The following is a 14,214-nucleotide window of genomic DNA, read 5'->3' as shown; positions in this document are numbered from 1 at the left end:
AAACCAAACGACCCCTTAGTATGAAGTATCACATAAAATTCTTATTATAAGTGAAAACACACTCCATTATATGAGACCTTTTGGAAATTAAATTGATGTCCCAAAGCAGACAATACTATACTAATATGAAGTGAAGGCGAACATGCGACCAATAAGATGGATGATTAGGGCCAACAAGTTTGCAAAGTAAATTATCTTGCAAAACTTATTTAAGGGTAAACAATATCTTAAATGAATATGCTTTGATTTAGTTTTTGCGTGTCAAACACTTTAAAGTGAGGGCGAAGGGGGGCGTATTCAGCACTAGCTTTTGAGTAGCTTTTAGTGGTTTGACTTATTCAAACCATTACTTAGTAAAAATATTAGTGTTTGGCAAACGTAGTGGCAGGAGTAGAGTTTAGTGGTTGGAGTAACTTTTGTGAAAAGTTAGGTATCTGAAGAATTCTATATATTTTTAGAATATCACAGCTAATAGCTAGTTTGCTAAACACTCATATTTTATTATTCATTTTCACAGCTTACAGGTAGTTGACAGCTACACATATAGCTAACAGCTACCTCTATCTACCGCAATATTTTGCCGAACACGCTCTAAAAAGTTTCACCAAATATAAATAATTAAGAGAAATTAACCTACTAATCACAAGGTGATAAATTAAATCTCAATTGACTAATGTAGATATTTTAATTCCGATAATTAAATATGTCCTATCGAATCGAAACCCTAATAAGTTTAATGTACTTATCTACAACTACGTGTTAAAAGCTGTTTGTATTTGTAATACAAATCTATTACTTGTATCATTCAACACATTATTGTCACCAGTGTCACAAATAATAAAATAATTATTATTCTTGCACAGTATAAGAAGCCACCGCCAACCCATTGTAATGAAACAAGCAACGAATTGAAGCAAAAGTTCTTTTTAAATTTGTGTGCGTACCGTAATGAAAATGTAGTAAAATTTTCTTTCACTGCATTTTTGTTTTTATTTATGTCAAGAGGTTTCCTACGATTTAAAGGAACACTGTAAGGGTTAACTAAAAAGTCTAAAATATGTTACATGTATAATTTTGGAATATATGTTTAGAGATTTTCTATAGTCTAACTACATATGAGTAGGGCTGTGCATCAGTCCAAAATCGGACCGGCCGGACCGTAATCAATCGATATAGGTTTCGATCTAGACCTGTTTATTTCGGTCCGGTCCGATTTTAGATCGGAATGGACCTGTTATATTTTTTTTTTCTTTTTTTTGCATTTTAATATCTTTATACATACATATTTTTTAACGTCTTGTTTTTTGTTTGCGTGCTTTTCTATTTTGCACCTAGGATTTATAAATTACAAGTTTTGTACCTAAATTTTTTAAAAATTTAAATATAAAATTTAAATTTTTCACCCACAAAAAAAAAAAAAAACATTTTCCGGTCCATTCCGGTTCGGACTGAATATTCCGGTTTTTACCCGGACTGGACCGAAAACCCGGAATCACCAATTTGTGGGTCCTTTTTTGCACACCCCTACATCTGAGTTATTATATACTTCCTCCGTTTCTTTTTAGTTGACAGTTTCTTTAGTTACGTTTGTCAATGCACAACTTCAACCATTAATATCTTTAATTACTGATAAACAAAAATTATAAAAAGTTGATATTTTGAAAATATATATCGTGACGAATCTAACAAGATCACATATGACTATATTTTTCATTACGTATAAAGTACAAAATACAGTCAAAGGGGAGTGAGTTAATAGTGCTAAAGTAAAAAAGTATCGACTAAAAAAAACCCGGAGGTAGTATGATCATAAAACTCATTTGTCTACTCTGATCTAATTATGTGCAGTTGTGTGCACCTAAGGAAGGTAGGACATTGTCCATCTTAAAACCACTACCATGCATCCTAGCTAGTTAAGTATGCTTTCACTAAAACAAAGATGCCCACATTGTTTGTATAGGTTGCCCCATCAATTCCTCTTACTAGAAGTGTAATTCGGATAATTGGTTCATGTTCGGTTATGTCAGATTGGGTTAAATTGGGTCATGTCTAGTTCAAATTTGAGTAACTGTTATAGTAAATCATTGTGTCCACACAAGTTGAAATTTGAATCGAATTAGTTTTGAATGAGGTAGAATTAGATTCTGAATCTCTTACACAAATCATGTATACTCCAAAATTGAATGGATCTATCGGACTACCCATGACCGTAGTCAACTTATCAAAGTTCTGTACATAAATTTGCTTATTAGTGCTTGCCAAAGATCCTACTTCTACAATTGTATGTTACCGGTGGGTTATTCCACAGATTAATTTGGAATGGATTGTGATTAGGGGATTTTTCCCCACCAATCACCATCTGACAAGTGGACCAATCAGGTTCCGCCATGTGTCCGTCACATGGGCCAATAGGAGCCTGCCACGTGTCAAGCAATGATCCGTCCACCATGGACCAATTACGACACGACACGTGTCCTTCCCATGACACCTGGGATAACCGGTCACCTAGGCCCAACTCCCGAGGGAAGCCCAATCAGCCCAAGGTTAACCTAAACCTAGATTGACACGTTTCCCGAGGTTATAAATACCTCCCTTAATCCTCATTAAGGGAGATAACACGCTAAAAACGCAGATTACACACATTAAACACTCTCACCTAGAGAGACCCAATCACTTTAATTTCCGCATTAATTACTCCTTAATCAAGTACTAACTTGACCGTCGGAGGCGGATCTCCAATCATCCGGAGCATCCGTTTATTTTGCAGGTACATGCGTCCGGTTCCAGTCTCGGAATTGTAACTCTCCCGCAGGACATCAGAAAACCCCGAAACAGATTGGTTAAAAACCAATCTATATTAGGAAGCTTGGTCGTGGCTCTTGTACATGGTATTCAATTTTATATATTCAGCTCTTCTAATCACATCTAACAATAAATTAGAATATGTGTAATTCAAAATGTTGCAAGTAAAAGACAACATTATCGGAAGACATACAATAGGAGGTTAATTAAAAGAAGTAATAAAGAGATAACATTATCCGAAGATATGGAGAGAGAGGGGGTAGCATGTTATGGAACAACAAACGAAGAAGTGTGCCAGCGTGGACAAAAGGACACGTGGCGGCGAGAGATAGCCTGAAAGTGCCAACAGTCCACATGTGTCAACATAGAAATGGAGTTATACACCTGGCTTTTCCACCCGCCTTTAACACCCCGACCTTCTGCCGCCCAGCAGTCATCACCATTTTCTCTCTCTTCTCTAAACAATTATTTTATTTTTCCATGCTACCTCCTATAAAAACCATACATTTTTTGTTGCACCATTTATTCATATATCTTCATCCTACCTTCTTTTGTCAATAACAAACAATATTATCATCATAATATCTTATCATATGTTATAAATAATATTTATATACATATATATACTTATTTGTACCTAGTCATATAGGTTTTGTACTGATAAAGATCTGAAATAAATTAAAATAATTATGATGATGAGTTCACATAATAATAATGATGGTGAGTCTAGTGGTTCTTCTTCTGGAGGAGGATCCGGAGAGTTTGAAATAGCAAGGGTTTTGGCGAGTTTAAGGAAGAACTATAGCGCCGCTGCGGCCGTGGCAGTGGAGGAGATGAGAGGAAGTAGTGGTGGCCGCAGCGGCGAGTCGGTAGGTCAAGGTGGTGGTGATGGTGGTGGTAATAATAATTGTTGGGGGAGTAAAGGGAAGCGGTGGATGAGTAACAAGCGTGTTAAAGAGTCGTCTTCATCACTTCATTCTTCTTCTCCTTCTGTTTCTCCTTTGCCTTTCGATCTTAACGTGGTACTTTATTTAATCTTTCTCTTTTTCTTATTCTTTTTTATTTTTATTTTTTTTTGTTATCTTTTATTGTTACATGCATGCAATCTATGTTGCACTAATTTTTAACAAGTTGAAATTAAATGCGAGGTACAATAGTTTTATGATAGGGACATAAGATGTAAGATTTTCTCGTACTTTGTATATATGACGGTTGCAAAAACTATTTGTAGTAGACTTGTAGTCATATTGTAACAGTAGAAAGTTATAGGGTGACAAGTGGTTGTTTGAGCATGAAGTATGTGGGTTCCAAAGGGCATGGGGTAAGCAATAGTTTTAAATTAGTTGATACGTATTGACTTTTAATAATATTTAAAAACTTGACTTTGATTACCGTTTGTGATTTATGGATGTGATAAATCACAATCGTATGAAATTTTATTAGATCTGTTTAATGTATACTAGCTTAATTAAAATTAAATTTCAAATGGAGGAAGTATAGAGTATAGACTATAGAGTATAGACATAATAATTTTTCACCATGCTTGTGACCTCAAAAAGTAAGAGATTTTATAAACTTTTTTTTTGCAAGAGTTGACTTATATAGTTAATATTGACTTGTAAGAAGGTCTAGTTTAAAAAGTATCTTTATCTTTAAAAAAAAATAGTATTTTTAAATAATTAAGAAGATTGTTTTAGATGAGACGATCTCAGTTTAAATCAATATGAACTATTAAAAAGATTAACCTTTCAAATAAATGTAACAGGTGAAGTCTATTTAGTTTGTTTGTGTAATTAAGATTGTTCTGATGATGCCTAAATTTTTTTTATTTAGTGCGACACTATAATAGTTTGTAACGCGTGGTTGGTGCACCCGAAAAGAATATTAGGCATGTTTATTTATTTTGGGTCTTACATGGTAGTTCAATTGCAAAAATGAGATAACTTTTTTTAATCATCGCAATGTTTTGACTTTGACACTTAGACAGTGGACTAATTAAATCATTTATAGTTAATAATTAACTAGTAAAATGTAAAAGACAAAGTTACCTTTGAAAATAACATTGAGATGATTTGGACAAATTCTACATCAAAACTAGTTACGTATAGTTCATAGTTGTGATAATGCGACGTAACTACCAGTCCGACTTCATGTGTATAGCACTGGTTTTGCTTTTAATATAATAACAACCGTGTAAGAGTTTGTCGTAATTGACTACTCTACTTTCATAAAGGGTTCCAGATTTTCTGAGTACATCACTATGTTCACTGTTTTTAATTAGATTTTGTTGTAACTTGTAAGAGTTTGTGGTAATTAAAATTATTTACACTACGAATGATAGAATTATACAGTGCAACTGTGCAAGACTGTTTAACATGTTTCATTTGTGTAGGATCAGCCTAATATATTTCAAGAGGAGTGTCTAAGTGTTGATGTAAAACCTGAAAAGAGCTACGAATCCACTGAACGTGGCCGTGTTTGCAATTCAGCACATAATACTGGGAGGTCTAGGCATAATCTGACTGAGGTATATGACAGAGGTCAAGACATAATGGTGATCTAATTAACCTTTACTTCCATGATTGTTTTTGACAGTATGTAGCGATCTAGTTTGCCTTTATATTCACATTCGTAATACGCTATTCTGAATGATTTAGGCAGAGAAGGAAGCACGAAGAATACGCAGGATATTAGCTAATAGGGAGTCTGCACGACAAACTATTCGCAGGAGACAGGTATTTCTTTTTCCATAAGTATTGTATATATGGCCTCTTTTCATAAGTATCAACTATCATATGTATATATTCAGAAATACATGCATGTTTAAGCTTAGGCAGGCTTTGGTGGTTTTGATCTCTAAATCTCAATTACTCACTTAATGTTTGTTTCAGGCTTTTCACGAGGAACTTACAAGAAAAGCCGCAGAACAAGCATCAGAAAATGAAAGATTAAAAAGAGTAAGTAAATATTTTTTTTTCGTTTGCTTCATGACCTTGGTACAAAAAGTGTATCTCTATAGTTTCAGCGTATCTCCATAAACTGACATCGTTCCCTCGGTTTCTTGCATCTTATCTTTAATCTTCAAAAGAACAAGGATTTGGCTGTCAAGGAGTTTCAGTCTCTACAAACTACCAACCAAAAGCTAAAAGGACAGGTATATATTTACAACATAACATCAAATAGCACAAGATTTTGTTACATGCTTTTGATATAAGGTTATAAGGATGTACTTTACATTTCATTAGTGTTATGCAGTTATCTCAAACATTAGGCTTCAAACTTGGAGAGAATAAAGGTGAAGCTCATCAACCATCTTGTCCCGATACTCATAACGTTAACCCTCATTCAGCAAATTGGGCACAGTTTGTGTACAAGAAGTTATCTGCAAGCACCTTTGTAATCCCTGCATCTTTGCCGCCTTCAGACTTGAACGTTTCAAATTTAAGTCCTTGCAGCTTCTCCGAGCAGGAAAATCCTCGGAGTATTAATGGCCAAAATATGCCTTGGTGTATATTACCCTGCCCTGTGTTCCTTCCAATACATGATATCAAGAATTTTTCTTCTTTACATGTGAAAGATAGTGATGAAGGCACTTCAGTTGATTCTAATCATGTTCATAGTCCATCTTCAGATTATAGTCCATCTTCAGTTATACGTTGCGTACACAACTGTCAGTTAGTTAGTCCTGCAGATAGAATAAGTAGTGGTCTTCCATCAACACAAGACGATTGCAGAAATGGTTTCCATCGATTCCCATTTGGACTATCTCTAGACGGAGGGGGTCAAAAGATGATACCGTGTTGCTCAAGAGGTGATTTTGCTCTAGAACGAGAGGATTGTGTCACTCCGCACACACTAGTTAATACGAATGTTTCTTCAGCAGCATGTATAGAGTCTGCAAGTGCTTTAACGGAAAAAAGGAAAGAGCGTGTTCTAAAAACGAGGGAGAGGAATGTTGCAGGAGCAGAGGCCAGAAAAAAACGGAAGGAGCTGATGAAACTAAAGAGCCGCCTTCACTGCCAATTAATAGGATGAGAAAGTAGCTGAGAAATAAACTATTGAGCTTGTATTTTAGTGTTTCTAATTAACTGATGAATTTTTTTTATCTCTTGAAAGGATAAATGGCTTCTTTCCTCTCGGAACAATGCTCGACAGTAGAACTAATGCTGCGCCTTTCTGGTTGAACCAGGCTAAAGTGTCTTGCAGCGGTTAGCATGGAGTTGTTTCCATGGGCGAATAAAAGAACATTTTGTATGAAGAGCTTTGTATTAGTAGTACCATGGTATTGTAAGCGTTTAATGGCTTACAACAGTTGGTATGGATTATGAACATTTTGTATGAAGAGTGTTGTTTAGCGAAGAACATGTTTATGTAGTTCAGTTTACGGTTGTTGTTCAAAGTAACCGAGTTTAAGACTTGAAGCAATTAGTTGGTTCCAAGTTTATTTTGCATATAGGAGTTGTTCTGCATAAACTCTGCTCTGTGATTTTTGTATATTAGATGTTTAACAAATTTTGCGATGTTGGTTGCTAAATCTACTAGTTAGGGGTTAGAGACTACATATAAGTGACCTCTCTAGAGATTTTCAGCTATATAACAACTCGTTGCTAGTTGAACCACCTATCCCAGGTTTCCGCTTAGCCCATCTACAACCTCACCCATGCCCATCTACAACGAGGGTGGAAGGTGGAGCCTGTGGAGGAGCTTACCACCCTGATACCCTCTTGTATTCTTTTGTTATTAGTAATTTATTCTTAAATTTCATACATTATTCCAATGCCAGTTCAAATTTACAGACGAAAAAATGTACCATTAACGACTAACTAGCAACCTACAAGCCCTCAAAACACTACATTACCAATTCTAACTAGTTTCAAAAATCCGATTTCTCAATTGTATGGCCGGTAGATCACAATAGGGCTTCTAACTCTATGATTAGAGCTAGACTCAACCCACTCTAAGAATGAATTATGAGTGTAGATTGTAGGTTCCCACCAATCATCTAAGAATGAAGTAGAAGTAGGATCAGTTACAGTCCCTTTCACCATGACGTTGAAAGACCTTTTCTGGCGCGCCTTTGTGAATATCAAGACATCAGGAATGACTTTGATAGACACACCCTTATTCGGCGATGTCACTTGGGCTTTGTAAACTGCTGCACCGTGTCCTACATAGGTTACAGTCCGAAGAAAGACTCCTGAAATTCTTGTGGCATTAACAGCAAGTTGAAGGTGCATCGAAGGATAGTTTAGGCCATCAGCCCCAATGCCTTGTTTGAATTTCGAGCAGTTGTAGTGGTTTGTACTGTTTTCTGTTCCATGGATAAGGGATAGCGCGCTTTCATTGTAACCTTCAAAGCATAGGTACCGAATGTAATCCTTTGGTGAGATGTCGTAGACTAGGCCTGGATGAACTGCATCAACAGGGTTAAGCAGCCCGGCTCCTGAGTTCAATGGATCCTCTGAGCTATTACCATTCACAGGTTTAGCTGCAGTACGTACACACCAAAAAAAAAAAAAAAAACTGCATTGGTTTGTGATTTAACTAAATTGGTAGCAGCAACAGTCAAAACCCAAGGAGCCACATTGCCTACAGTCCCTCTATAAGGTCCGTCATTTCCCGCAGCACAGACTGTCAAAATCCCCTTCTTCGTGGCGTGAAATGAACCGATGGCTAAGATATCTTTCGAGAAGTTCCTCACAGGACCGCCAATGGAGAACGATATGATATCGACTCCATCAGCAATTGCATCGTCGAATGCAGCTAAGATGTTGGTGTCCGAACACCCTACACTGCCACACACTTTATACATGGCAATGCGCCCACTAGGCACCCCGCCTCGAACTGTTCCCTTAGCTACACCGTATAAGCTTGCTCCCTCTACGGACCTCCCTGCTGCTGTTGATGCTGTGTGAGTTCCGTGCCCTTCGTTGTCGACTGGGGTGGGTTTCATTCCTGTGTCTTCTCCTAGGTTGTAGTACCTTGCTCCTATCACCTTCCTACGAAGTATAACTTAAGCAAGTTATGGATTGACCTTACCTTAACATTTGACCCTTATTATAAAATATTTCCCTTATTAAAAAAAATCAGTTCACTTAAACGAGCATATTTAAAAAGTTAAATTGACCTGTTACATCCGGTGAAATTTTTGCCCGTATCACATTTTCCCTTCCACTTGGTCGGGGGAGGACCATATCCTTCGTCATTGAAGCTTGGCGCTTCAACATAAATCCCTATGAACACAAAGCAAGTTTGTACCTTGTACGTACCATAAAAAATATATTTCAAAGAAAAAAAATAATGTACAAATAGTATAATAACATGAACCTGTGTTATACCAAGTACGAGTACATGACAAAAAAATGTCATTTAAACAAAAATGAATCAAACAAAAAACAGCATAAAAATAAAAAATAAGAAGTAACCTGTGTCCAACAGCCCTACGATAACGTCACTTTCTTCAAATTTTCAGGCATTCCCAAGAAATCCCATGATCTTGTTGTGAGAAGTTTTCGTATCGTGCTTGGAAATACCGATACTACATTGCTTTTCTCTGCATTTTCCAATTCATCAAGTGTGTATTCCATTGATCATATATATGTGTAACAATATATTAACCACCCTAGCTAAGATAACTAGTCAGACATGAAATTGAAATCCGTCATATTCTTAAGTACCTGATAACCTTTGTGCCTCACTAGGCAATAATCTTGCCGCAAATCCGTTAATACTCCTACCATAGCTATGTATCTTAGCTGCCTTGGCCACACTTTCACTGATTTTTTTTCAAATGTAAAAAAAAAAAAAAAAAATGTTTCTTAAATTGGGTGATTGTTTATAATTGTTGTTAATGTATTCACAAATATATTTGTAGAGGAAAAAAAGAACATACTCTCCAATGGTTTCAGCAAGCAAATTGTGATGATGCGACTCAACTGCTAGTTGTTCAAGTCCGCTTGACAACTCCCCCATGTATACTATGTATGGCTATCATTATATCAAAGTTAGTCCAAAACAAAGAAATATAAATCATATTAGTTTTTTTGTTATCTCAGTTTTAAATTTAATCAATTTTAATTTTTTTGAAATTTTAATGGTAGAATTTTTTTTTTTTTTCCTTCATATGTATAGATTGTTAAATGTGAAAGCTTATCTATACTTTTATATACTTCCTCCATTTCTTTTTAGTTGACACATTTCTTTATGCACAAATTCAACCGTTAATATCTTTAATTATTACCGATAAGCAAAAATTATAAATCACAAAACCCCTCATGACTATATTTTTCATTACGTATAAATCACAAAATTAAACACGGTCAAAGAAAAGTGTGTGAATAGTGCTAAAGTCAAAACATGTCAACTAAAAAAAAACAGATGTAGTATTAAAAAGCGTTCATGTGCCGCATCATTCCATCCTTAACAAGCATTGTGCCATGTCATCTATCACTCAATCATGGATTTCAAACACTAAACCTTAGGGAAACAAGATCACACTCTTACCATTTTAGCCAATAATAAAAATTATGTCATCTTTGTAATTAAATACAACTATAAATGGTAGGCACAAAATAAAAAATAAAAAACCTAGATATGCAACTCGGGATAAAAAAAAATTAAGAGGAATATAATCAGCATTTTCCAAATAATGGAGAGTTAAAAATTGTCTTCCTATACTTTTTGTTAATTAATAGCATTTTTTTTAAATGTTAATTAGTAACATTATGTTTAACATTTGTGCACAACAAACTCAAACAACCTATGCTTTAATCAATTCATAAATCATAATACCACAATTATAATACATATAGTTGACAAAAAGGATATATATATATATATATATATATATATATATATATATATATATATATATATATATATATATATATATATATATATATATATATGAAAAACAGTATGATAAAAAAAAATTCATAAAGAAAAAAAATTAATCAAAGTTGTAACCCGGTGCAACACTCGGGCCGTACACTAGTTAACTATTAAAGAGAAAAAAATGCAACCTATTAAATGCAAATGATTTACACGACACATTTCATAGTTTACTGTGTAAAATGAGGAAAATGCATGCAAATATATGATCAAACACTGTTTTTTCACGTAATTTTTCACAAACAAACCAATTTTTTTTACCGTTTTAAATGGACAAGTAAACTGATCATTCACAAATTTCTCAACTTTTAAATTTTTTAATAGAACTTAGATATTTGTACCTAGACTTTCTCTTTGTATTTAACACACTGAATTTTCGATAAACCTTGCTGAATCATGCATATGAAAACAAAATTTTAAAAATGGGTGCGTGACATTAGTAAAACAAATAGTAGTGTGTATTGTTTACTCCAATAGTAAGTTGTAATCGAATTCTACATCTATAAGAGTTACACATTATTTTATTTTATTTTATTTGACGGAAAGAGTTACACATTATTATTAACCCAACAATAATTAAATTAATGACATTTAGTGTTATATATAATATATAAGAACATTATCAAATAAATAAAAATAACGTAAGAGTACTTGATGAAGAGTTTTCACATTAAACTATCATATAACTATACTTAATTGCCAAATTACTACTTCCAATCACAACAAGAGATACTTTTTAAAAATACGAAGTAAATTTCAACAAAGTAATTACACAATTTAAACATGGTGATTGGTGAATGTCACAACCAAATGTTACAATTTTGGTGCTTACATACATGTACATACCTTTCTTTCATTATTATTGTGGTTTGATCCCTTGATCAACGTAACTCCAAGATTTGTGAAGAATAAAAGAAGAACAAAATTGTTCATTTTTCTACTCTCAGTCTCTTACTTTTTTCTCAATACACATACAATCAGGAAAAGTGAGAGGATTTGTTTATGACTAACTAAGCATTGATATTGATTTTTTTAAAAAAAAATGGAATAACGGTATTTATAAGAGTTGACGAGGCAGCTGAGTAGAGTTAATCTTGGCTTTCATTCAGGATCGAAAAATAATAAATAATAATAATAATAATAATAATAATAATAATAATAATAATATTAATAATAATAATTTACTTAAAATGAAGAAATCAGTCTCCCCTTGCACATCGGAAGGACTGTTTCAGAAATTGATATCTGCTAAAAATCAGTATTAATTTGTTGAATGTGGCCCATAATCTAATCTAGCTAATACTCCATATTATAGTACTTTATACATGAATTGGGCATAAAGAATTGAAATAAACTTCTCCAAATATGAAATTTAGGACATTGTATTTTATTTGGAACAAAATGTTATGATTATGATATAATCTTATACGAATAAGGAGTAATTGTTAATTTTAAACAGATCAGATAAATGCAAATTAAATATTAAATTTTAATTATATATAAGATATATCAATAAAAAAAATAATGTTACTGAAAGTATTTTTTTTTTTAAAAAAGTATTAGCTAAAAATGAGTAAGAATCGAGATATGTACGTACTACTGTACTAGTATGAACAATTTCTATAAATGATACATTTTTTTTTTATTAACTAAAACTAATTATTGGCTCGGGCGATGTCCCGAATCATTATAAATTATGATCATGTGAGTTTGATCAAACTTAAATTTAAAGGGATTGATTTTCAACGATGTTAATGAGTGAATGAAAAAAAATAACATTTTCTCTTAATTTTGCATCAATAGAATGAATCACATCTTTGTTATTTTGATATCCATACTATTGATATTATATATCTCACACTCTATAACTACATTTTTATCATTAAATACACATGTTTCTTTTTGAAAAGGACTTAAATATTTTAATACAACATCATGAGTGATATTATGTAACTTGTAATGAAATTTCAATTGAATAAACAATGCTATAAAAATGACCAAGTTGTTTACATATAATAGATAGTTATTTAAATTGAAAGGTTAAATATATGGAGTTTTTCATGTAAAATAAATTTTATTTATGCTTATTGTTAATTATTGCTAAATAATAAGGTATCTATTATTAGAGTGCTTGAATAGACACAATATATAATAATATAGCTTATATGAAAGGTCTTATGAGGTTTGCCATGTCATTACTTATGTGGCTCCAAGTCATGATGAGAGAGGATAACACATGTCAATACCATATTGTCCCTTTGAGTTTTAAATAATATTATAGATGATACATTAACATTGAGTTATGAGACAAAATAAAATACTGTATATAAATCGAATATCAATAAAGACCCAAGACCCATGCATTGCATTAATATAATAATCGTCACTTAAGTTTCTTTTTGACACAAAATATAGTGTTAATTACTTACCCCTTAAAAAAAAAAAAAAAAAAAAAAAAAAACTATACTTGTATGAAGAACTATATATCATTACATTTATTTTTCAAGTGATTTATTTATTTTATTTTTTTTTTTTTTTTTTTTTTTATGTTGTTGTTCCCACCCGGTTCACCTTTTGGGCAGATCCGGATTTGGAGCTCATTTTTGGGTGGTTAAGGTCCAGTCCCCTCCCAATTGTTGTTGCGAGGGATTGAACATGCGATCCTTCCTACCAAGTGCATTCCCAATCACCACTGCACCAAGCCACCAACAACTAATTGGTTTAGGTGAATTAAGATTGATTAACTAAGGAGTAATACTAATTAAAACAAAATCATCTAAAGCAACTTCTTTGGAAAGTCTGTGGTAAACTGGTAACAATCGTAGGAAAGAAGGTCAATTTGTTAGACAAAACAACCATAAAAGTTTTTTAAAAGAAAAAAGAAAATTTGTCAAAATAAGTCAACCTTTCGATTAACTCAAAATAAGCAGACTTTTAAGAGGTATTTTTCTTTTAATGGGCCAAATGACCTACAACTTACCAAACATGTCATTCTTTTAATTAAAAACACTTTATTAAATTTAATTAAGTATTTAACTATAATTATATTAAATAGACAAATCATTTGGATAAAAACAAATAAACATTTTTTTTTTTTTAAAAAAAAAAAAAAAAAAAAACCAGCCACCCCCTTCCCTAGTATCACTGCTAGCTCCTGCAAGCGATCGACGTCGACGACCACTTCCATCCCTGGCGCCGACGACCACCTCCATCCCTCGGCGCCGGTGACCCCACTCCCCACCCACGACACCCTACCCCTCCCTTTTACCCATTCCCGGTTTCCCCTCCCACTACCTCGACACCACCCATTTCCCCCTTTCAAAATTGCCCCCTCCCCGTCCCCCACCTAAATCGACCCTCCTCCCCTTTCCCACCCAGATTCATCACCCCTAAACCCAACCCCCGAAACTACCTTAAACGAGTTTGGGTTTCGTTTAGGTGGTTTCCGGGTTTGGGTTTAGGGTTTGGATGTTGGGTTTAGGGACGAGAATGGGGAAATGGAGGGGATAGGATCGCCGGTGA

The 14,214-nt window shown here is 33.7% G+C and overlaps 1 protein-coding gene and 1 pseudogene across 2 annotated transcripts; one reads left to right on the top strand and one right to left on the bottom strand.

The window, feature by feature from the left end:
- Positions 1 to 3,204: 3,204 nt before the first annotated feature.
- On the top strand, positions 3,205 to 7,158 carry LOC110729308. Of its 2 annotated transcripts, none has more exons than XM_021909037.1 (6): positions 3,205 to 3,824; positions 5,195 to 5,356; positions 5,460 to 5,537; positions 5,694 to 5,759; positions 5,891 to 5,956; positions 6,058 to 7,158. In XM_021909037.1, the coding sequence occupies exons 1-6, from the start codon at positions 3,492 to 3,494 to the stop codon at positions 6,835 to 6,837; spliced, it is 1,485 nt and encodes a 494-aa protein (XP_021764729.1). In that variant the 5' UTR covers positions 3,205 to 3,491; the 3' UTR covers positions 6,838 to 7,158. The 2 variants fall into 2 exon arrangements, with proteins under 2 accessions (XP_021764729.1, XP_021764730.1); XM_021909038.1 differs by having other exon boundaries at positions 3,206 to 3,824; positions 5,195 to 5,329.
- Positions 7,159 to 7,691: 533 nt separating this feature from the next.
- Positions 7,692 to 13,904, bottom strand: LOC110729413 (annotated as a pseudogene).
- Positions 13,905 to 14,214: the final 310 nt, after the last annotated feature.

The sequence above is a fragment of the Chenopodium quinoa genome, unplaced genomic scaffold, assembly GCF_001683475.1.
Source record: "Chenopodium quinoa cultivar QQ74 unplaced genomic scaffold, ASM168347v1, whole genome shotgun sequence".
Lineage (NCBI taxonomy): Eukaryota > Viridiplantae > Streptophyta > Magnoliopsida > Caryophyllales > Amaranthaceae > Chenopodium > Chenopodium quinoa.
This window is presented reverse-complemented; position numbering and strand designations above follow the sequence as displayed.